The sequence below is a fragment of the Mastigoproctus giganteus genome, chromosome 11, assembly GCF_048544385.1.
Source record: "Mastigoproctus giganteus isolate SK-2022 chromosome 11, ASM4854438v1, whole genome shotgun sequence".
NCBI classification, from domain to species: domain Eukaryota; kingdom Metazoa; phylum Arthropoda; class Arachnida; order Uropygi; family Thelyphonidae; genus Mastigoproctus; species Mastigoproctus giganteus.
Genome location: NC_143585.1, coordinates 152,430,399 through 152,455,505, shown reverse-complemented (window position 1 = coordinate 152,455,505; position 25,107 = coordinate 152,430,399). Strand labels below are relative to the sequence as shown.

The 25,107-nt window shown below is 39.4% G+C and overlaps 1 protein-coding gene across 1 annotated transcript in view; it reads right to left on the bottom strand.

Moving 5' to 3' along the window:
• The window catches only part of LOC150078519 (uncharacterized), a 541,829-nt gene that overhangs the window by 316,202 nt on the left and 200,520 nt on the right, over positions 1-25,107 (bottom strand). Inside the window, exon 4 of the mRNA XM_090384590.1 lies at positions 22,262-22,472. Within this exon, the coding sequence (XP_090240716.1) occupies positions 22,262-22,472 (211 nt within the window). The remainder of the gene's footprint in view (positions 1-22,261; positions 22,473-25,107) is intronic.

Below are 25,107 nucleotides of genomic sequence, written 5' to 3'. Positions count from 1 at the left end.
CAAGAACTGTTGTCAGTAACTACCACAAGTACAGAAACTTCTGGAGAAAGTTTCTGTACTTGTAGTGGTAGTTGTGAGCAGCCCGACACACACCCTTTCTAGATTTTTGACGGGTTTGGTTTCTCCTGTTTTGGGCCACACTAGCTGGACAGTGATGAATGGTCAGGAATTTATAGGGTTTGCCCAGGATCAGAACATTGAAGAAGAAATTTTGATATCAAGGCTGCAAGAGTAGCTCATGGTGTATTGTCAATGATATATAGGAATTTTTCTAGCAGGGATAAGGAGGTGATTATTCCCTTGTATAAGGTAATGGTCAGGCCACACCTAGAGTACTGTATACAGGCCTGGAGGCCTCATTTCAAGAAGGATGTAGAGCTGCTGGAACGAGTACAGAGAAGGGCAACAAGATTGGTGAATGGGACAAAGGGGTGCTCTTATGAAGAAAGGCTTAAGTTTTGCGAATTACAGTGTCTGGAAACTAGGCACCAGCGAGGTGATCTGATAGAGGTGTACAAAGCCTTGAATGGTTTGAGCATGCTCAATGCTGATGGGATTCTTCCTCTTGCTCAGAATAATCACCTGAGAGGGCATAAATTCAAATTGAGGAAAGACAGATGTAGGATAGATGTGCGGAAATTTGCCTTTAGCCAGCGGGTGGTTGGTAGGTGGAACAGACTTCCATCCCTTGACGTGGAAGTTGATAGCCTAAATAAGTTTAAGGCTCAGCTGGACAGGTATTTCGAATGAACAGAGGGGTGAAGTGGAAGTGGTTATTTTTTATTTATTTATGTTACTTTTTTTTTTTTTTTTTTTGGCTGATGCTGCAGAAGCTTGCTTTCTTGCATCAAATGCCTCTACTAATGCTAATGCTAATATCATTTGATGCGGTGTCATTATTCACGTGCATTCTGGTGGATCATGCTTTGGATTGTGTGTGCACAGCCTTAGAGGGTGATAATACCCTGAGAGATAGGACGAATTTGAGTGTACAGGACATATGTAAAGGTGTTAGCTCGTGTTTGTCTGACACCACTATGGTATTTTTAGGTGTGATGTATCAACAGATCTTGGGACGTGGCTATGGGTTCACCTATTAGTGCAGTCATTGCTAATTTAGCAATGGAAAAATTTGAGAATAGGATGTTAAGCTCCTCTGGTCTGCTGTCCCTGCGGGCATGGAAGAGGTATGTGGACAATACATTCACTATACTACAAAGGGGACGTGGGCCAGAGGTTCTCAATTGGCTTAATAGTGGTTCCCCTTTATAAAGTTTACCTCTGAGGTCGAGCGGGGGGGACGCTCTGCCATTTTTGGATGTCTGGATATACAGGGTGGGCTGACAATTAAAACTAGAGTGTTTAGGAAGGAGATGTGTCAGGCCCAGTATACTCATTTTGCTAAAATTAAAATTACAGTTGCTGAGAGGTGCACAGAAATCGCTAAAGTCAAGGCAGACCTTATGAGGTGTGGCTATCCCATCAATACCCTTGACTGGTGTGACCTACAGGCACGCGACCACGTAGCGACCAACAGAAACATCCAAGGTGGTGACTCAACCACGAGTGCCTTTATCCCATACTACCCAAACCTATCACAACAGGTCTGTAGAATCCTAAAATCACATGGGATAAAGCGCGTGCAACTCCAGGCAGGAAATTACGATCCCTCATCTCCAAAGTGAAAACACCTGTCCCCACCCTACTACAAAGCGGATTGGTCTACCGCATCTCTTGCCGTGACTGCACTAGCTGCTACTTCGGGGAAACTGGGAGACGGCTCGAAAAATGCCTTTCCGAACACAAAAGAGCGATCCGCTTAGCAGATGTAGAGCACTCAGCTATTGCCGAGCACGTCTGGGCAACCCACCACGACATAGACCCACACCGCAATGTCGTGACTGTGGATAAGTCCCGCCATTATCTGCGCCGCGCCTGGTTGGAATCGTTAAACATCAAATGCTCCAATACCTCAGTGAACAGGAACAGTGGTTGTCAAGTCCACCCTATCACCGAAGCAACGATCCTGTCCATTGACAAGCACTGGCCACATCCACATACATCACAACCACAGGCTTCAACCTCAAACAATTAGCCACATGCTTCACGTACCAGACTGGCAGTACACGCCTCCATTCTAACTGTCATTTCATATCAACTGAAGAAGGTTAATTAGATAACCGAAAGCTTTATGTATCTAATCTAATATACGTATACAGTGAAACTTCTCCTAACGGACACCTCTCGTTAACGGACATCTCTCTACAACGGACATTTTCAAATTCTCCAACTCACCTCCATTGGTTTTAACGTGTTTGCAGCTTCTGTCTAGCGGACATTCTCTGTAACGGACGCGGACAGGCAATCTGCACTGTTTCGTTTAGATTAGCACTTAATTTGATCTCCTCATAACAGACAGCGGGCGAGCTCACGGCCCTTTTTCTAGGAACGTTTCTTCCACGTATTGCCTCAATTGTGTGTTTATTTTCTTTTTCCAATTCTCTGAATTTTATCAAGGTTTACGTCGCGGTTCCAAACCCTTTTTCAAGAATTTTAAGGCATGTGTAAAACTTTTGATGAATTCGGTGTGTGCAGGGGGTGGGAATATGGTCGGCCTTTTGTCTTTTCAGTTTTGTTCAGTGTCGTGTGGAGTGCACAATGTCTTCTCGTAAACATTTAACTTTAAAAGATAAAGTGGAACTCATTAATGCGTATGATTGGCAAAAAAATAGTGTTCGCAATCTCGCTGCAAAATTCAAAATCGGGAAGACGCAGGTAAGCGACATCCTAAAGAAAAAAATGAACTGCTCAAACAATTTTGGCAACACGGAAATGATCAGGTTCAAAAATCATTCCCGAAAACTGTTGGACTTCAAATTTGTCGCGCACGTGCTAAAAAAATTCCCATTAATGGGCCTATTATTAGGGAAAAGCCCAGCTTTGGAAGTTGCGAAATCTATGGGAGTAAATGAGTTCAAAGCTTCTGTGGGATGGCTAGACAAGCTCAAAACTCAGCATAAAATTTCTTGGAAAACTGTAAGTGGTGAAGGTGGATCTGTTGATACTGGGGTTGTAACAGAGTGGACCATCAAATTGGAAGATTTATGTTGTGATTTTGAAGCTAAGGATATTTACAACTGTGACAAAACAGGGTTGTTTTTTTAAAGCTGTTCCTGAAAAAATAATGAGTCTAAAAAACGAAAAGTGCCAGGGCGGAAAAATTTCTAAGGAACGCTTAACTGTACTATTGTGTACAAATATGCTAGGAGACTTTGAACAACCTCTTGTTATAGGAAAACCACAAAATCCTCGTTGTTTCAAGGGCATAAAGTTGAATCTTTTGAATGTTGACTGGAAGTCTAATAAAAAAGCGTGGATGACACGAGATATCTTGAGCGAATGGATAAGTCACTTTAACCAAAACATGATTCGTCAAAACAGAAAAATTATTCTTTTCATGGATAATGGTGCAACTCACCCGCACATTGAATTGTCCAACATTCAAATCGTTTTTCTGCCACCAAACACATCTGCAGAGTGTCAGCCCTTGGATCAAGTGATAATAAAAAATTTTAAACTTCACTACAGAAAACGTGTTTTAGGACATCTCATTGCAAACATGAACGATTTTAGAGTAGTACGGGTTTAACGCTTTTAATGTATAATATTTTTATTATACATTAAACATATTTGGATAAGTCATCACCACTTATCCAAAACCATATGAGAAGAGGTTATCCAGTAGCTGGCTAAAAAGTTAGATGGCTGACCAAAGCCTTTACCTCCATACTGATTTATGTGAGCACACAGGAAGGGATCAAATTTGGCAATTAATTCAAGCAATCCAAGAAAGTTACCATTGTTTAGTGAACCCAAATGTTTCATCATCTCCCCTAAATGCCAAGCTACATTCTGCCAAAAGGGAAATCACTGCAATAACTCGCTGAAGTACGTGCCTCCAGTTATTCTTCTCTGCTTTGATTTGCTCTTCGGTTTTGATGTGAGCGTTTGACCACGCTTTCTTGTTAAGTAAAGGATAAGCTGCTACAATGGATAAAGGGATGGTTGAGTGGGAGACAACAGAGAGTGGTAATCAATGGACACTGCTCTTAGCATTAGCATTAGCATTAGCAGAGGCATTTGATGCAAGAAAGCAAGCTTATGCAGCATCAGCCAAAAAAAAAAAAAAAAAAAAAAAAAAAGTAACATAAATAAATAAAAATAACCACTTCCACTTCACCCCTCTGTTCGTTCGAAATACCTGTCCAGCTGAGCCTTAAACTTATTTAGGTTATCAACTTCCACGACAAGGGATGGAAGTCTGTTCCACCCACCAACCACCCGCTGGCTAAAGGCAAATTTCCGCACATCTATCCTACATCTGTCTTTCCTCAATTTGAATTTATGCCCTCTCAGGTGATTTTTCTGAGCTAGAGGAAGAATCCCATCAGCATTGAGCATGCTCAAACCATTCAAGGCTTTGTACACCTCTATCAGATCACCCCGCTGGTGCCTAGTTTCCAGACACTGTAATTTGCAAAACTTAAGCCTTTCTTCGTAAGAGAACCCCTTTGTCCCATTCACCAATCTAGTTGCCCTTCTCTGTACTCGTTCCAGCAGCTCTACATCCTTCCTGAAATGAGGCCTCCAGGCCTGTATACAGTACTCTAGGTGTGGCCTGACCATTGCCTTATACAAGGGAATAATCACCTCCTTATCCCTGCTAGAAAAATTCCTATATATCATTGACAATACACCATGAGCTACTCTTGCAGCTCGTCTGCACTGCTCAGAGAACTTCATATCTGCCTGCACCACCACCCCCAGGTCCCTTTCATTCTCTACCACTGTCAGTGTAGTACCACAGAGTTGATACGCTGCTCTGGGGTTGCTGTTTCCCATATGTAGTACTTTACATTTGTCAATGTTAAACTTCATTTGCCACCTCGAAGCCCATCTGCTCAACCTTTCCAAATCCTGTTGCAGCAGCATAGTGTCAGTAGTGTCCTTGACAACCCTGCCAACCTTCGTATCGTCTGCAAACTTGGACATTAAGCCTGATATACCATCATCAATATCATTTATAAATACAGAAAACAATAAAGGCCCCAATACTGAACCCTGAGGGACTCCACTAATAACATTAGTCCACGATGAGCAGTGTCCATTGATTACCACTCTCTGTCTTCTCCCCCTCAACCACCCCTTTATCCATAGCAGCAACTTGCCTCCAATGCCACACTGCTCCAATTTGTGCAGCAGTCTTCCATGTGCAACAGTATCAAAAGCCTTTCTAAGATCCAAGTATATAATAACAAAGTTATTCCCTGCATCCAGTTCTTTTGTGACTGCATCATAGTATCCAATCAAATTGGTCAGGCAAGACTTCCCCTTAACAAAACCATGCTGTGTCCTAGCTATAACTGAAGTCTTGTCTAGATGATCCTGCAGTGCTTCTTTCACCAGTGCCTCCATTAATTTTCCGGGAACAGAAGTTAAACTCACAGGTCTATAATTACTTGTGTCAGCCTTTGATCCCCCTTTGTGAATTGGGGTCACATTTGCACATCTCCAGTCAATGGGTACCTCCCCTGAGTCCAAGGAAGCTCTCATAATTATGGCTAAGGGTTTGCTTACCTCCTTTGCTGCCTCCTTTAATATAACTGGATAGATCCCATCCACCCCAGGTGCCTTTCTTGTGTTTATCTTCAACAATTTCTCCTCCACTTTGCTCTCAGTTATTACAAGATTCTCTAGCTTACTGCTAGAATTGAATACACCTGTGGCATTCCCCTCGCTGAATAACTCCTCATGTGTGAATGTCGATGCAAAATATTCATTTAGTTTGTTAGCTACCCGAGCAGGGTCATCAACAGTTGACCCATCGATCTCAAGTGGACCAATCTGATTCATCCCCTTCCTTCTAGAGTTTACATAAGTAAAGAACTCTTTGCTGTTTTTCTTCGCATCCCTTGCCAAGGATCTCTCGTAATCTGCCTTCGCCTGCCTAACCTCCTTTGTAACTTGGTTACAGATCAACTTGTATCTATCATAGGCGTCCGTGTCACGTGTTAATTTGTATGTATCCCATGCATTTTTCTTCTCTGCCATATGCCTCATTAGTTCATCTGACAACCATTTAGGCCTAAACCTTGAACAATATTTCTTAGTTGGTATGTAAAGCCTAGTAGCTTCCACGATAAGTTCTTTGAATGCTTCCCATTTTGAATTTGCTGTTGGCAATATCATCAGTTGATCCCACTGTATAGAATTTAAATACTGTCTCAGTCCATTGTAGTCGCCTTTACGAAAGCAATACCCCTTCCCTTTACCCCTAATGGTAGTTACCTCTTTGAGTAACTCCCACTTCAGCACACTGTGATCACTGCCACCAAGTGGTTCATTTATCTGCAGATTCTTAATGCATGAAGAATCACTACTGATAATCAAATCAAGAGTATTACTCCCTCTAGTTGCCTCCCGAACATGCTGATGTAGAAAACAATCATCCAATAAATCCACAAAAGCCTTGCTACTGTGTGAGTGACCAGCCCCCAAATTCCAGTCAATATCTGGGAAATTAAAATCCCCCATTATAAGACTCTCTGATTTACTGGCCCACTCTATTTCTCCGAACAGTTTCTTATTATATTCATCAGAGTCATTAGGCCTATAGCACACTCCTACTCTCAATTTTGATCTCCCAATGCTTATGTCACACCAAACTGACTCGACACTGCACTGTCCAGCGATGTCGACTGGCTTCACTTCCTTGGATTTTATGTGTTTTTTAACTAATAGCATAACCCCTCCTCCCTTCCTATCCTGTCTATCCTTTCTGTAGACATTGTACTCCCCAAATTCCAGTTCTGCATTTCTTATATCTGTGTGACACCACGTCTCTGAAATCCCCACAATATCTGCCTTTGATGTTTTGAGCAATACCTCAAATTCATCAAATTTATTTACTAAACTCCTAGCATTGGTGTACACACAAGTATACATGCACCTGTTCTTTTTCTTAGCTACCCTAACACAACCCATGTGTTTACTTGTACCCCAATGATTCCCAGCAGTCTCTGAAATATCCTGCATCTTATTTTCCAGGCTGCGGCTCATTCCAATAGAAGCAGTGCAAGAATCACTTTCACCTCTGCCAGTGGCTACTGTTAATCTATTAGTCCTTGTATCCCCCCAATCTAGCAGTTTTCCGACCCACCTAACATTGCCTCGATAGCATCAGCAAACATTCTTGCACCCTTTCTATTTAAGTGTATCCCATCCCTGTAGAGGACTCCCTCTTAGTGGACAAATGTTATTAGTGGAGTTCCCCAGGGTTCAATGTTGGGCCCATTGTTGTTTATATATTTATCAATGATATTGATGAAGGTATATCAAGTTTAATGTCCAAGTTTGCAGATGATACAAAGGTTAGCAGGGTTGTTAACGACAGGAATGACAGTATGCTACTCCAACTGGATCTAGATAAGTTGGGAAAATGGGGATGAGAAGTGGCAACTGGAGTTTAACATTGACAAATGCAAAATACTGTATATGGGTAGCAATAACCGAAGAGAAATATACCAACTGGGTGGTACTACACTGAGGCAAGTGGAAAGTGAAAAAGACCGAGTGGGGGTAATTGTGTAGCCAAATATGAAGTTCACTGAGCAGTGCAGATGGGCTGCCTGGGCAGGTCATGAATTCTTGTCAATGATATATAGGGATTTTGCTAGCAAGGACAGGGAGGTGATAATCTAATTATAAAAGGCAATGGTGGGGGCCACACTAGAGTACTGTGTACAGGTCTGGAGGCCTCATTTTAGGAAGTATGTAGAGTTTCTAGAACGATTACAAAGAAGGGCAACAAGATTAGTGAGGGGAACAAAGGGGTGTTCTTACCAAGAAAGGCTTAAGTTCTGCAAATTGCAGCACCTGGAAAGTAGGCACCTGTGAGGTGATCTGATTGAGGTGTATAAGGCCTTGAATGGGTTGAGCAAGCTGAATGCTGATGGGATTCTTCATCTTGCTCAGACTAAGAACCTGAGGGGGCACAGTTTCAAATTGAGGAAAGATAGTTGTAGAACAGATGTGCCTTTAACCAGCGGATAGTTGATTGGTGGAACAGGATTCCATCTTTTGTTGTGGAAGCTAACAGCCTAAATAAATTTAAGGCTGAACTGGACAGGCATTTGGAATGACTGGAGGGATGAATGCGAGTTTTTTTTTTTTTTTTTTGGTTGATACTGCATAAGCTTGCTTTCTTTCATCGTATGCCTCTACTAATGCTAATATACAGAAAATTTCCAGTAGGGACAATCATCACGTATGCAGTATTCAACACCTTGAATACTGCATACAGGCCTGGAGAACTCATTGTAGGAAGGATCTAGAGCTGCTGGAATGAGTACAGAGAAGGGCAACAAGATTGGTGTACAAAGGGTTGCTCTTACCAAGAAAGACTTAAGTTCTGCAAATTGCAGCATCTGGAGACTAGGCGCCTGCAAGGTGATCTAATTGAGGTGTATAAGGCCTTGAATGGTTTGAGCAAGCTCAATGCTGATGGGATTCTTCCTCTTGCTCAGATTACTCACCTGAGGGGATATAAATTCAAATTGAGGAAAGTTAATTGTAAAATAGATGTGAGAAAATATTGACTTTAGCTAGTGGGTGGTTGATAGTTGGAACAAACTTCCATCTGTTGTAGTAGAGGTCGAAAACTTAAATAAGTTCAAGCTATAATTAGACAAGCATTTGGAGTGAATAGATCGGTGAAATGGGAAGTTTTTTTTTCGTTTGGCTGATGCTATATAAGTTTGCTTTCTTGTATCATATGCCTCTATTAATACTAATGCTAAAGGCTGAAAATCTGTGGAAAATGGAGAATTCGAATTCATTTTCATGCTTCAACTTTGGACACATTTGCTAGATCAATTTCATAAAGTTAACTAGGCACTCCAAAATTCGCAAATTTCATTGAGCACATGTGCAAATATTTACAGCTCACTATTGCAGTTCGTATAAAACACTTGGGCTAATTTTGATGAAACTGAACAGCAAGCAAAATTTACTCTACCGGATGTAGAGTACAAAACTGCCAAAAGATGGCAGAGAGTAAAAAGAAAAAAACAAAACAATGATGGGACAGCACCCAAAACCTTAGACGAACTTTCTCCAAGAGACAAGTTATTCATTTATCCCTGTCATGGATGCTCTTGACAAACCTAGACAGAAGTGCAAGAGTGTATAGGAGTGTAGCTGGCAAATTTTCATTTTTGGTGAACCTGCAAGCAACCAAGGAACAGATTCACAATGGCGTTGAGATGTTGATGCAAGAGTATCCAAAGGATGTTGACCTTAGTCTAATCGATGAACCCTTGCACTTCCACTTGTACATCAAACAAACTAACCCCGAAAAAGAAAATTTCAGCCACCAAGTTATGTACCAAATAATATTCCAGTAGAAAATTCAGACAGCTTTTCCAAATGTGGAAACAATTTTCAGATTGTTCCTGTGTTTAATGGTTACTAACTGTACTGGCAAAAGATCATTTTCTAGAATGAAAAAGGATAAAGAATGATCTACGGTCAACAATGTCCCAAGATCGGTTATCTGATCTAAGCATTCTCTGCATACAAAATGATAAACTGCAGTTTAGTGATTTTAATGATATAATTGATGTTTGCATCCAAAAAAGCTCGAAAGAAACTGTTCTGACCTTGAATACAGAGTCCAGTCACAATATTATGACCCACCCCCCAATGCAGACATCACACACGCCTGGTGAATCATACAGTGCACATGTCAAGTTCACACACCATAAACATTCTCCCTAGAGATTCATATCTGGTGAGTAGGGGCTTGGCACACCCAGGTTCCTGAGCTGGATATCATCATTCAGCGAAGGTAAAGAAAGCCAACATGAGAATGACAAGAAATGTGAGATAACTTACGTGGAAATTTAGTTTCCCGACACGGCACTCTAGCGCTGCTCGCTTGGTAAACAAACAGTAGGTGTTATCGGTCTGGAGCAAAATCAAGAATGATATATTGATTGACAGGTAGGCATGGCAAACACAACACATGATAACATTGGGTTAGTATCATTTTAGTAGCACTCAGAAGCACTAATGGCAACTTACCCTAATGAACGCTTTCCATAATGGGGAAAAAAGGTCAGGTTATTTCCACTTGAATCCCATGGGAGCTTGAACCCCTCCCGAAGTGGAGGGGTAACCTAACCTTTTTTTCTTTAGACTCACAGTCATATTTAGAAATGCATTCATAAAAAAATAAATTTTTTTATGACTGTATTTCTATTTTCTTGTTCAATAATATGCCCTAATGGTGAAAAAAGGTCAGTTTACCTCCACTTGAATCCCATGGGAGCTTGAACGCCTCGTGAAATGGAGGGGGTTACCTAACCTTTTTTCTTTAGAATCATGTGGACTAGGGAATAAATTGTTTATTAACAAAATATTATATTTTTTTATTACTGTACTTTTATTTTTAAAGACACTCATGCGGATACACACGTATCATAACATCAATCAACACCTCAACAGCTATTCACTATATATATATATATATATAGAATCTTTCTTTCTTTTCTTATATTATTTCCTAACCTAACATGTAAGGTTAGGAGATATAAATATAAGGAAACCGTTTCTATTATATCCTAACCTACCATTTAAGGTTAGGAAAAAAATATAATGAAAAATAAAGAAACCTTTTCCTTTTTTCGTAACCAAACCTAAATCAACAGTATAGTAAAAACACTCATGAACTCCAAAAATCTGCTTTTAAAAATGAGAAAAAAACATAATGAAGAATGTAAAAATGAACAGAACAAAACTTTTATTAATTTACTTTTCATCAAAAAATCAACCAACATTTTATTTTCCATACAAATTTCTTCCATCTTTAAAAGATTCATCGCTACTATTACCGGTTTACCGTTTATTACAAAACTATTATGCACCATTCTTTACCCATAAATACACATTATAATGCCAACCAATGACTACACAGTAGCTTTTTCTCTGTCGCACCCACCACCAATCATTTCATCGTTTGCTACACCTACCTGTCAATCAATATATCCTTCTTGATTTCGGCTCCAGACTGAAAACACCTACCATCTGGTTACCGAGCGAGCAGCGTTAGAGTCCGGTGTTGGGAAACTAATTTTCCACGTAGGTTATCCGACATTTCTCATCGTTCTCGTGTTGGCTTTCTTTACCTTAGCCCATCATTCTTCTCTTTCTTGTTGATTCCGTTCTACTTCTCTCTCTCTCTCTCTCTCTCTCTCTCTCTCTCTCTCTCTCTCTCAGGGTAACTTGGGAATTTTTTTTGGCTGATGCAACATAAGCCTCAGACTTCTTTGCACCATATGGCCAATAATAATAATAATAATAACCTCAAAGAAGAAAGAAAGAACCTGTACGCTCTCACCCACCTGATGTACATGAATGACATCAAGCTCTACGCGGCAACCGAGAAGCAACTCCAGCAACTACTCCGGATGATCGAAGAATTCAGCAAGGACATCAGGATGGAATTTGGTCTATAAAAATGCAAGACCCACACACTGCACCAGGGAAAATTAGTTAGCCGAAACTACCAGCTGCTGACTGATAAAGAGATTGACGCTATGACAGAAGGAGGGACCTACAAATACCTAGGGATAATGCAAGCTGATTAGAACACAAGAAAATCAAGACATACCTGACTGAAAAATATCATCAGAGACTCAGAAGCCTGCTGAAAGCAAAATTGAATGGAGGGAACACAGTTAAAGCTGTAAACACCTATGCAGCTCCAGTACTAACATACACATTCGGGGTCATAGATTGGACTAACACCTAGCTAGAAGAAATCGTGCGAAAGACAAGGACAATGATGACCAAGAGTCGCCAACACTACCCGAGGTCAGCAGTGGAGAGAATAACAATACCTCGGAAAGAGGGAGAAAGGGGCCTGATAGACCTGATAGAATAACAGAAGACTGATAATTAACCTGAAGGATTACTTCGAGAACAACACAACACCACTCCACCAGGCCATAAGGAAGGTAGATAAGTGGTATACCCCACTCAACCTAAGTGAAGAAACCCCTCCAGGACAGACGGTACAAGAAACAAAGTAAAAAAATGGGCAAAGAAGACACTCCAGGGCAGATACTACAATGACCTCCATCAAGATCACATCGATAACATTGCTTCCAATGCATGGCTCACAAGCGGAGACGCTGTTCCCCGAGACCTAAGGGTTCATGCTGGCCATCCAAGACCAGGTAATCAACACCAGAAACTATAGAAAATACATTGCAAAGGAGCCAGAAATATCAAATGACACATGTCGACGATTCCACCTGGCCTCAGAAATGATCCAACACATCACCGCAGGGTGCAGGGTGATCACCCAGACTGAGTACACTCATAGACACAACTAGGTAGCCAGGATAATACATCAGAAGCTAGCAAGGAAATACCAGTTGACCAAAGAAAGTGTACCATACTACAAGTATGAACCCCAGACAGTACTAGAGACCCGAACCCACAAGCTGTACTGGGACCGCGCAATAATAACAGATAAGACCATCCCGCACAACAGACCAGACATAACCCTTGCAGACAAGATGGAAAAGGCTACCTACCTGATTGACACAGTGGTACCTAACACTGGCAACCTGCAGAAAACCCATGAGGAAAAAATTAGGAAGTACACGAACCTGAGACATGAGATCAAGGAAATGTGGCACATGGAAGAAGTATCAACCATCCCAATAAATGTGTCAACCACCGGTATGGTACCAAAGACTCTACATAGCAGCCTAGCAGCAATAGGTCTCCCAGAGAACACCTACTAGGAACTCCAGAAAGTTGCAATCCTGAACACCTGTAGGATAGTCAGAGATTTCCTTGACCAACAGTAACACCAGACATTACAACCACCCTGTGTACTTGGTAGCAGTACCCGTCACGGAGTGGAATCCCCCAATCAGAGAGAAATAATAATAATATAAGGCTTGATGTTCAGCATCTGTGTACACAGTAACAGCCTCTGTCATTGGGCAAAGCACACAACCTATCAGACCTGGAAAAGGCATGATAATCAACTATCATGTCAGGGGTACTAGGATTTCCAAAACAGCGGATTTTGTGAAATGCTTACATGCTGCAGTGGTAAATGTGTACCAAGACTGGAAGAATAGAGCAGTTTTGATGACCTTATGTGCCAATTGTGGAGCCCCATGTGGCATTGATCCCAGAGGTGAACACCAGCTGAAATGGTTGGTCATACCAATCGGTGCGCTACTGTTTGCTCAACTGGCCATCCAAATGAACCGTGGAGCCACCAGAAAGGTCTCCAATATTACAGTGCAGTGAACCCTATTGCACATTGGGCTCCGGAGCAGATGTTGGTGAAAGCACCCATGCTGACGGCCATTCATCGCAAACAACACCATCAGTTTGCACAGCAATACCGACACTGGACCCCAGCCGAGTGGCAATGGATGGCCTTCTCCGATGAGTCACTGTCTCTACTCCACTGAGTGGATGGACAGTGGCATATTAGGTGTGAAACCTCCAAGAATAGACATGATTGTTGGCAGAAGGCAGGCTGGTGGGGGTGGCATTATGGTCTGGGGAATGTTTTCATGGCATGGCTTGGGTCCGCTGATACCCATGTCACCAGAATTGTCCATAACTGGTTTGAGGAGCATGATGAAAACCTCAAGCTACTCCCTTGGCCACCGAATTCCGCAAATCTTAACCCAATTGAAAATCTATGGGACCACCTCGATCGACACATCAGACAGATGGATCCTCCACCCACCAAGAAACCTAGAGGAACTCCAGGGTGCACTGCATGGTCATAGATACCTGTATCTATGACCATGCAGGTATCTATGACCGGTCATAGGTACCTGTATTCCGCAGACTTATTGAGTCCCTTCCATGGTGGATGGCTGTAGTGCATGCTGAGAAAGGCACATATTCTGGATACTAGGTAGGTAATCATAATAATGTGTATAGTTATAATGTTATAACCCTGTATAGTGTAATGTTATAACATAGCTATGATTCCCCTATGAATGTTCTGTGTGAACGTCTTCATTAATTTCTATACCTTTGTAAACTTATTAAAGGTTATAATTTTATTGTTGTTGTTGTTTTGGGTTTTTTGGCACAAGGGCCTCCTGGGCCATATTGTGCCTTTTCTTTATTAACTTATGACTGAGTTATTAATATAATTGTTGTCAGAGGCCATTATATACATTTATGCTCTTCAAGTATCTAAACAGTGCTTCAAAATTTGCATTATTTCCCAGTATGTGTAGTAAATTTAAAGGTTCCAGCAGATTGGATGCAGAATAAAAAGTGGATTTCCGGTTACTTGAATAATTAGGGCATTCTATTAGAATATGTTTGATTGTTAGCTGAGTCTGACAGAATGAACATTGAGGTGGGTTTTCTCCCATAAGCAAGAACAAATGAGTTGTATATGAGTGTCCAATACGGAGTCTTGCCAAGATCACTTCTTCACGTCTGCTTTTCCTGAAACTAGAAGTCCAGAACTGAGGTTCTTTTTTAATCTGAAACAGTTTATTATTTACTTGTGTTTGCCACAGATTAGTCCATTGAAGCCTACATGCTGTTTTAATAGTGGATTTATAATCAATGTGTGGAACTTTCAGATGATAGAGTGATCTATTTGTAGGATGTTTAGCAGCATGATCTGCACTTTCATTACCTGGGATGCCGACATGCCCAGGTATCCAGCAGAAGGTAACCAACTGTTTGGATGTTTGATATTGGTATAATTGAGACCGTATCTGTTTCAGAATGGGATGTTGGGAAGAAGTAGTAGATTGAATGGCAGTGACGGCACTTAAGGAGTCGGTGTATATAAGAGCTTTTTTGATTTGCTGTTTGGTTATATTATCTAGAGCTAGTTTTATTGCATACAGTTCTGCGGTATAGATACTGCATTCTATAGGAAGAGACACAGCTATTGAAAAAGCAGAAGAGATTGCTGCAGCACCTACAGCTTCATCTGTTTTGGAGCCGTCTGTATATATGTGAAATTTCTCTGCGTTTTCTAAGGCGTGGGCTTTATGCAGCTGCTGGAAGTTGTTGTTTGGCAGGGAGCCTTTTCTCCATCTCAGAAAGTAATTATCACAGAGCGGTGAGTAATGAGACCAGGGATGTTCAGGAGGAGCTACGTCTTCAAGGATATGCTGGAAGTTAATATTCCAACTGAGCATCCGTTCTTGCAATCTAATACCCGCAGGGTGGTTTTCATTAGGTTTATTACGATATAGCATTTCATACTGAGGGTTAAACAGGTATTCCCAGCAAGGATGAGATGGAATACTTTTTATTTTTGCAGCATAGCTACATAGTAAGGATTTTCGTCTAAGGTGCAATGGCGGTTCATTTGCGTCAATATACAGGCTATGGACTGGAGATGTCCTGAAGGCACCTGTGGCTATCCTTAGGGCACTATGTTGAACAGTATTTAGACATAGCAAGGAATTGTTTCTTGCAGAGTCATAGACAGGTGACCCGTAATCAAAGCAGGACCGGATAAAACCTTTATAAAGATGTGTGAGGGAGTGTCTATCAGCACCCCAGGAGTTAGATGACACAGCTCTTAAGATGTTTAATTTCTTTTGACAGGCCGTTCTAAGGTAGGCTACGTGATTGGAAAAATTAAGTTTACTGTCTAGATATAAACCCAATAAACGAAAATTGTTGGTAAGAGGAATCCGATTGTTTTTTAAATATATGTCAGGATCTGGATGTAATTTTCGCATTTTACAGAAATGAATTGCAGTCGATTTATTTTCTGCTAATGAATAGCCATTCCGTTGCGCCCACAATTCTATTCTGGCTATGGACATTTGAAGTTGCCTTTCAATGGAAATCATGGTTTGTGACTGGCAAGAGATAATCAGGTCATCGGCAAACATGTATGATTCAACTGTTTTTGGTATGTCTTGTGTTATATTTGTAATTCTTATTGTGAATAGTGTTGCACTCAGGATGGAACCCTGCGGTACACCCTCCTCTTGTTCAAATGATTTGGATATAGCATTCCTATATCTGACCTGAAAAGATCTGTAGTGTAGGAAATTTTGTATAAATTGTGGTAACTGCCCCCTCAGACCGAATGATCGAAGATCCTGAAGGATACCATATCGCCAAGTGGTATCAAACGCTTTCTCAATATCGAGATTGACCATAACCAGATGTTGTCTCTTGATGAAAGCATTGCGGATATTTGTTTCTGCTTTAATCATCACATCTAAGGTTGAGTGATTTTTCCGAAAACCATACTGATTTCGGTTTAGCAGATTGTTTGTTTCCAGAAGCCACGTTAACCGCCTGTGCACCATTTTTTCTAAGACTTTGCCTAAACAGCTAGTCAGCGATATCAGCCTGTAATTATTCGGTATGGTATGATCCTTACCTGGCTTAGGAAAGGCTAGTACAATTGAGTGACGCCATGAGTGTGGATAAGTATTTTCTAAATAAATTCGATTGTAGAATTTCAATAGGGAACTTATTGCTTTATTATTTAAATTTTTTAACATTATATAGCATACTCCATCCAGGCCGGCAGCAGTACTTGATGTTTTGTTTAGAGACTCAAAAAGTTCCTTTAACGTGAATGGCTGATTGTACGGCTGAGATGCCTTAGTATAAAAATTTATTTTATGTTGTTCTGCAGATGCCTTAATTTTTTGGAAGGTTTGACTGTATGTGGACACTGCTGATATACTGGCGAAAGACTCAGCTAATGCGTTTGCTATTTCTTTTGGATCAGACAATTCTTGCCCTTTCCAGTTCAGGATTGAGGCTGGAGACTGCACAAATTTACCGTTAAGTGCTTGAATTTTCTTCCAGACAAGTCTGCTGTCCGTATCCTTGTTTATGGTGGAAGCAAAATCTATCCAGGCATCTTTCTTTGCTTTTCTTCTTTTTTGGCGGAAATTGGCCTTGAGTTTTTTAAAGTTAATAAAATTAGCAGTTGTAGGAAATTTTCTAAAGAGATTCCAAGCTTGATTTTTTGTCTGTTTAGCATTTGTGCATTCCTGATTCCACCAGTAATGTCTCTGTCTGCGTTTTCCAGGTAAAGATTTTGGTATTGCAGAATTTGCAGCTTGTAATATTTGATTTGTTATATGATCGTTGACACTATCTATGGGCTGAGACTGGACTATCTCATCATCAAACTGGATTAGGGAGGAAAATTTATGCCAGTTTGCCCTATAGAATTTCCACGTGGATCGCTGCAATGGAGATAAGTTTACTTGTGTTTGAATACTGCAAAGATTCGGTAAGTGATCACTGTTTAGCGGGTTATCGAGAACTGACCACCCCGTATTGGCATAAATGGAGGGAGAGCAGATTGAAAGGTCTATTGCAGTCATGGATCCTGTAGTAAAATGGACATATGTGGGTTCACCAGTGTTTAACAGAGTAAGGTTATGAGTATCAAGCAGCAATTCTATTATTTTACCCCTTTTGTCAATTTTTGGCGATCCCCATAGAGGATGATGAGCATTAAAGTCACCCAGTAAGCAGAAAGGAGATGGCAGCTGATCTACTAGCTTTTCTAAATCATCTGAGGAGAAAGCAAAATTAGGAGGGAGATATATAGAGGCTATTGTAATGGTGATACCAATTTCAATGCGCACTGCCACTACTTCAAAAGGAGTCTGGAGGGATACATGCTTGGATGGAATGTTATTTCTGACAGTGATAGCCACCCCTCCATGAGCTGGCATGTCAATGCTCCTATCTCGTCTAAAAATGGTATAATTTTTGACGGAAGGGCACACTCGTGAATTTAGAAGGGTTTCCTGTAAGGCTATGCCAGCTGGTTCATACCGATCGATTAGATCCTGCAAATCAACTTTTGAATTTCGAAATCCTCTGCAATTCCACTAAAGGATTTTTTCCATTATGTGGTTTTTTGTGTTGTTTTCGATTCTGACTGTTTTTTAGTTGCAGCTTGCTTGTATCGATCAATTTTTGCTTTGTCTTTCCTGGGAAAAATGGGTCGGGTCACATCCATCTCTTCACTTTCATGTAGTTCTAAAATTGTATCTTCTGCTTCGTGATGTTCATCAATGTCCATTCCGGTGGTGGATGTTTGCGGTTTTCTGGTATCTATTACTTTTGGTTTTATTGTTGAGGAGGCCTCCGTTGGTATGGTGATTGGGGTATTATTGGACTGTTCACTTGTTTTTTGTGTAGGACATTGTTTTGAAACAGAAAGCAACGAACGTGCCCAGTTCGCAATTGATATATTTGGAGGAATCGATACTTCAGTTTGGATCCCTACAGACTGCGAAGATTGAGTTGCTGCGGCATATGTTTGCTTTGTCTCTGTTTTGATTATCTGTCTTCTTGCCTCTGAGTATGTCACTTTGTTCTCTACTTTATATTTTTGAATTTTTTTTCCTTGCTTCCATAATTCACATGTTTTTGAGAATGCTGGGTGGTTACCCTTACAATTTGGACAATGCGGAGTGGTAGTGACACAATCAGATTGGTTATGGTCTTTTGACCCGCAGATGGGACATACTGCCTCACCTCGACATGCAGTCTGGGAGTGTCCATATTTTTGGCATTTGTAGCACCTGATGGGATTCGGAATGTATGGTCGGACACGGCAATGCAGGTAGCCTGCTTTCACAGATGTTGGCAAGTCAGGAGTGCTAAAGGTAAGAATTATGCTTCTTGTTGGAACGAGTGTACCGTCTTTTCGGGTCATGATTCTCCTTGCTTGGATGACTTTTTGATCGTGTAATTCTTGGACAATTTCCTCCTCTGGTACAAGTAATAAGTCCCATTCTGTTATTACTCCCTTTGAGGAGTTTAAGGTGGCATGCGGAGTAACTTTTATTTGGTGTCCTCCAAAAGTTGTGAGCTTTAATAGCTTTATAGAATGTTGAGGTTGAGTTGTTTCTATTAGAAGATCACCTGATTGAAGTCGCCGTACTGATTTAGGTGAACCAGCAGCAGACTCAATGCATTTCTGCACTAGAAAAGGTGATAATTTGCTCAGGGGCTGATCTGATAGAGAGTGCAAGATGAGGAAGGCTGGTATCTCCTCTTTAGGTGTTGTTTTCAACCTCTTTGCTTGAGAATAGTCATTTTCATTGTCACTTTTATTTGCTAGTCTTGAGCTCGATGGCTCTAAAGGTGGAAATGAACTGTTTTCCATCTTTGTTCCTTTCAGCCCTGGGAGAGTGGATTTCTTCTCCCAGGTTACCGGCCCCGCCACGGGGAGGCAGGAGCAGTGCCGCTAGAGTGACCAAGCGGTATAAGGGTTAGTACGTTAGTTTAAAAAGAAAAAAGAAAGGTGGATTTCCTTTCTTAAAACTTGCTTACAATTTGTAAGACTAAGTTATTAATTAAAGACAATGTAAAAAACTTTTTAAACTAAATAAGAACTTTGGCTCTGAGTAAACGCTTTATGAATCACTCTGAAATTCGCTTGATCACTATAACGCTCGCACCCGGGGCCTATAATTTTATAAACAATCTTTTTATCAATGCTAAAATTTCAGCAATGTTCTACTTTCATTGAGCAGATAAAGAATAGAATGAGGTTTTGTTTCTCGTGATCAGACGCTACTAACTTTGGGCCCCCCAAGTTTTCCTAGCCCAGGGCCTCCAGCTGCTTTAATCCAGTACTGAGTGAGGTGAGTTACTTAAAAGGATTTGCTTGCTATTTTTATTATAACATTAAAAAGAGACAGTAACTAGAAATGAGTGCTTTATAATTAATGTCTGTATTATCATATTTTAACTATATTTAGCATGTACCTCTCTAATTGTAACTGTCAATATTTCTTTTTCCTTTCCAATAAGCAATCACAGAAGTTTGTTTAGCATATCACAATAAGGACAAAAATGCAATATACTACAGTTGAAGTTCTTTGCTCAAAAGTGACGCATAAAATTCTTAAAGAAAGATTATATTAATCACATTATTCCAAAATTTTCTAGGATTAGTTAGCGAGCCACATACCAAAGAGTCAAAATGTAATAAACTTGTACATTAAAAATAAAAAGTGAATTTAACAAATAATAAAGAAACAAAGAATTACTGAAAATGTTACATTAGATCCAAATACAACTTACAAAAGTTTAACGCTTCAAAAGAAGCTTCAATTCTGGCAATAAAACCAGTATAGTGCTAATAAAATTAATGCAAAAATATCTATTTTCACTATCTACTTCACCCAAGAAAAATGGAACAGCCTAATAAGGAACTCTAGGAAACCTGTACCCCTAAGAAATATTATAAACCTGCCTTCAAAACAATTTAAACAGTTGAAATGGAATCCTTGAGAATGGAAATGGCTATGCATTATGACAAAAGTTTTATCCAGTTAAAGGAGCCAAATTTGAAACCCAGATAAAGCTAAGCAATTACCTGGAAAAAACTTTTCATGCATTATTTTTCCAAGTTAAAAATAAAAAGATATAATTTTTCTCTTGATCTCTTTCCAACAAATTGGTGTAATAAATAATAACATGCCTTTTGTGTTCAGCATTGTGACCACTGGAAACCACACATGCCATGCAGTTTCATACACATTGTCTATATTTTCAGCATGTCTTCTTTCTTGGTGAAATCCTTTCTCCACTGGCATTGTTTCACATCTGTGTACTGCATTATTAATATAGAATCATAGTTTAAGAAACTGAATACTGTTCTATAGATGACATATATCACTCTTATTTAAGTTAGTATCACTGAACCACAATGTGCAAATTAAACCTGACCAACACACTAAAAGAGTGACTAGACTTCAACACCAGAAGATCACTAAACTCACACCAGAAGATATCACTAAACTCATTCATTTTTAATATTAACAAAAAGCTTGATGCATAATCACAAAAAAATAACAAATTTTTGAGGTGCCTATTAATGTTGGGCACGTTGTCTCCACCTTCAATTATTGAACACCAAATGAAAATAATATATTAAGCCCAAGTAATCCTTTAAAAGTGGAAATATTTGTTCAATTTACATATGATATTCTCATAGTTAGAAGAAAAAACTACAACAGGCAAGCTTTCAAACCTGTTAAACACATTATATCACAGATTAAAATATACAATGAAAAAAATTAGAAAATCATTGTATAAAATTTTAAACCTAACCATAATAAGTCATGACACAACTTTAATTACTTGTGTTTCAACAAATCCATAATTTCGACAACACAGATCTCGTCATCCATATGGCGCAAAAAAAAAAAAAAAGTTCTACAAACCGAAGATCACAATTCAGTGTAATTCAGTTTGTAGTACACAGATCAGAAAATAATTTTGTTTCCACCTAATATTGCACACATTTTGTCAATTCACATGTACTTTAGATACTTCAATTCTGATACTTCTGAATTTTTTATTTTCAAAGTGGAAAAGTAGTATGCAAAATTAAATTTAAAATATAACAAAAAAACAACTGAACCCAACGAAATCTATGATGCTGCATAGTGTGCACTCTTTTGCAATTAAGTAACTACAGTACAGATATGCAGGCTCAGGGAAGCATCTTCCATTAGTGGCAAGCTCTGAAAACTGATTTTTTTTGGTAAAACTTTATGCAAAAAAACAACTATGGAAAAAATTTCAAAAGAACAACATTATACATAACCCCCTTTAAAATACATTTTTAGACATATTAAATGTATTCCTGAACATTACACACAAAAAAAAATTACTTTTCTTTATGTAGGAATTATGTGATTCAATTTAATCAAGTTCCAAATGTGCATTTCAGAGAATTTTTTTACATTTTCCTTGTGACAATCCAAATAAGACAATCTGAATAATTGAAAGTGTTTAACAGGGTGTAACCCCAACTGTCCCCCATTCAAAGCTGTTTTTGTATTAGAGGGAAACACATAGAAGAGATTACAGAAAGAACTGGAAGAGCAGAATACAATTTTTATATTAACAGATACATTATTAGAAACAACCATCTAAATGTATATAGTAGATTTATAGGTACAGTTCAGTGCAAATGCATAAAAGTGTACACACACACACACACACACACACACACACACACACATTCCAAAAAGTGTTGAGAACCAAAATATAATCAGTGACTCGCAAACAGTGACAAATACAAAGGTGACCAACATCCCCCAATAAAATTATGTACACAATAAAGACTTCCAGGTGCATGATAAAAAAACATACACACCTCTCAGATATGTTGCATAATTTTGGAGTCCAAGGTCTCCAATCCTCTTGGGGATAACTGATATTGTTACTTTCCTCTGGGGATGATCTTGATGCACTAGAGTTGGTACTCACATGTATATCTGATGCATTCCCTACCAAATCAGGAGGATTAGAAAGAGTATATTTATATTCCTTCTGTCCAAGATTAATGAAAGGGTTGTTGTTGATTTCTGCAACAATAAAAACTCTCATGAACGATACATTAAGATCATGCAAAACTATTAAAAACTCGTGACTTAAAATACAGTATGCTATAAAAAAATAAAAATAAATATTATTACAGAAAATTAAATTTTATATCAAATGCGCTTATAAAATTTTACAATTAACATCACGCTGCATAACATTTGGCTCAAAGATTTCTCTTGAGATAAGGGCTGATGGTGTTACTTTCTTCTGAGGATGATCTAAGGGTATACAATGGACAAATACAGCTGTTACTGCACACAGATTACTGTCAGCCTCCTGTAAGAGTCAACAATATTCTTTGCGGCATAGGGACCCCAATCAACTTTCTAGTGGAGAAAAACATAATCAAGGAGAAGAAAAAAACAGAAAAGAACAAGGATATTATTACAGAGTGATGAAACCATTCACTGGCTGAGAGAGGGAGCACAAAGAAAGGGTATAAGGATTTTAAACCTATGTAAATACATAGAAGAAAACAAAAGCAACGATTACAGGACTCTTTTATCACACTTGTACCAATAAAAATTTATCACACATGTACCACTAAAAATGCTAGGCTTAAAATACCTAGACTCACGTAGATATATGTAGTGCTGGAAGTAGGTCTTCCAGTTTGCATCAATAATCTGAATGAGGCAGAATTATTTTATTTATTTATTTTTTTTTTTTAATGCTGATGCCACAAAATACAGTAATTGCAATAAGCACCGGTTATTGTGATCATGTTTGCAAATTGAATTTTGATTCTATTAAACAGCAATTATAATAAGTGAAAATCGGAGGAATATTATTCAAAGGCTATAAAAATGAAGATATAAAACACAAATTTATACTTTTATTTTACCTTACCAATTAACAAAATTAAATAATACATGAAAATCAGAAGAATATTATCCACAGGTTAGCAAAAAAATAATAAATTTCCTCTTACATGCATAGCTTAATTAGTATACATACAGTACTAACTAAGCATAACACTTTGTAATCTGATATAGCTGTTAGCATTAGCATTAGTAGATGCATATGATGCAAGAAAGCAAGCCTATGCAGCATCAGCCATAAAAAAACCCTTCCACTTCACCCCTCTGTTCTTCCAAAATACCTGTCCAGCTGAGCCTTAAATTTATTTAGGCTATCAACTTCCACAACAAGGGATGGAAGTCTGTTCCACCAACCAACTATCCACTGGTTAAAGGCAAATTTCCACACATCTATCCTACATCTGTCTTTCCACAATTTGAATTTATGCAATCTCAGGTGATTATTCTGAGCAAGAGGCAGTATCCCATCAGCACTGAGCATGCTCAAACCATTCAAGGCTTTGTACACCTCTATCAGATCACCTCGCCGGTGCCTAGTCTCCAGACACTGTAATTTGCAAAACTTAAGCCTTTCTTTGTAAGAGCAACCCTTCGTTCCGTTCACTAACCTTGTTGCCTTTCTCTATACTCGTTCCAGCAGCTCTACATCCTTCTTGAAATGAGGCCTCCAGAACTGTATACAGTACTCAAGGTGCGGCCTGACCATTGCCTTATACAAGGGAATAATCACCTCCCTATCCCTGCTAGAAAAATTCCTGTATATCATTGATAAGACACCATGAGCTACTCTTGCAGCCCGTCTGCACTGCTCAGAGAACTTCATATCTGCCTACACAATTATCCCCAGGTCCTTTTCATTCTCTACCACTGTCATTAAGCCTTGGACATTAAGCTTGATATACCATCATCAATATTATTTATAAATACAGAAAACAACAATGGACCCAACACTGAACCCTGAGGGACTCCACTGATAACATTAGTCCACAATGAGCAGTGTCCATTAATTACCACTCTCTGTCTTCTGCCACTCAACCATCCCTTTATCCATAGCAACAATTTGCCACCAATGCCACACTGCTCCAATTTGTGCAGCAGTCTTCCATGTGCAACTGTATCAAAAGCCTTTCTAAGATCCAAATATATAATATCAAAGTTATACCCTGCATCCAATTCTTTTGTGACTACATCATATTATCCAATCAAATTGGTCAGGCAAGACCTTCCCTTAACAAAACCATGCTGTGTCTGAGCTATAACTGAATTCTTGTCAAGATGATCCTGCAGTGCTTCGTTAACCAGTGCTTCCATTAATTTTCCTGGAACAGAAGTTAAACTCACAGGTCTATAATTACTTGTGTCAGCCTTTGATCCTCCTTTGTGAATTGGGGTCACATTTGCACATCTCCAGTCTGTGGGTATCTCCCCTGAGTCCAAGGGAGCGCTCATAATTATGGCTAATGGATTGCTTACTTCCTTTGCTGCCTCCTTTAATATAACTGGATAGATCCCATCCACCCCAGGTGTTGTTTTTATCTTCAACAATTTCTCCTCCACTTTACTCTCAATTATTACAAGATCATATAGCTCACTGCCAGTGTTAACTTCAACTATGGCATTCCCCTTCCTGAATAACTCATCATGTGTGAATGTAGAGGCAAAATATTGATTTAGTTTGTTAGCTACCTGAGCAGGATCATGAACAGTTGAACCATCGATATCAAGTGGACCAATCTGATTCATCCCCTTCCTTCTAGTTCTTTACTTATATAAACTCTAGAAGGAAGGGGATGAA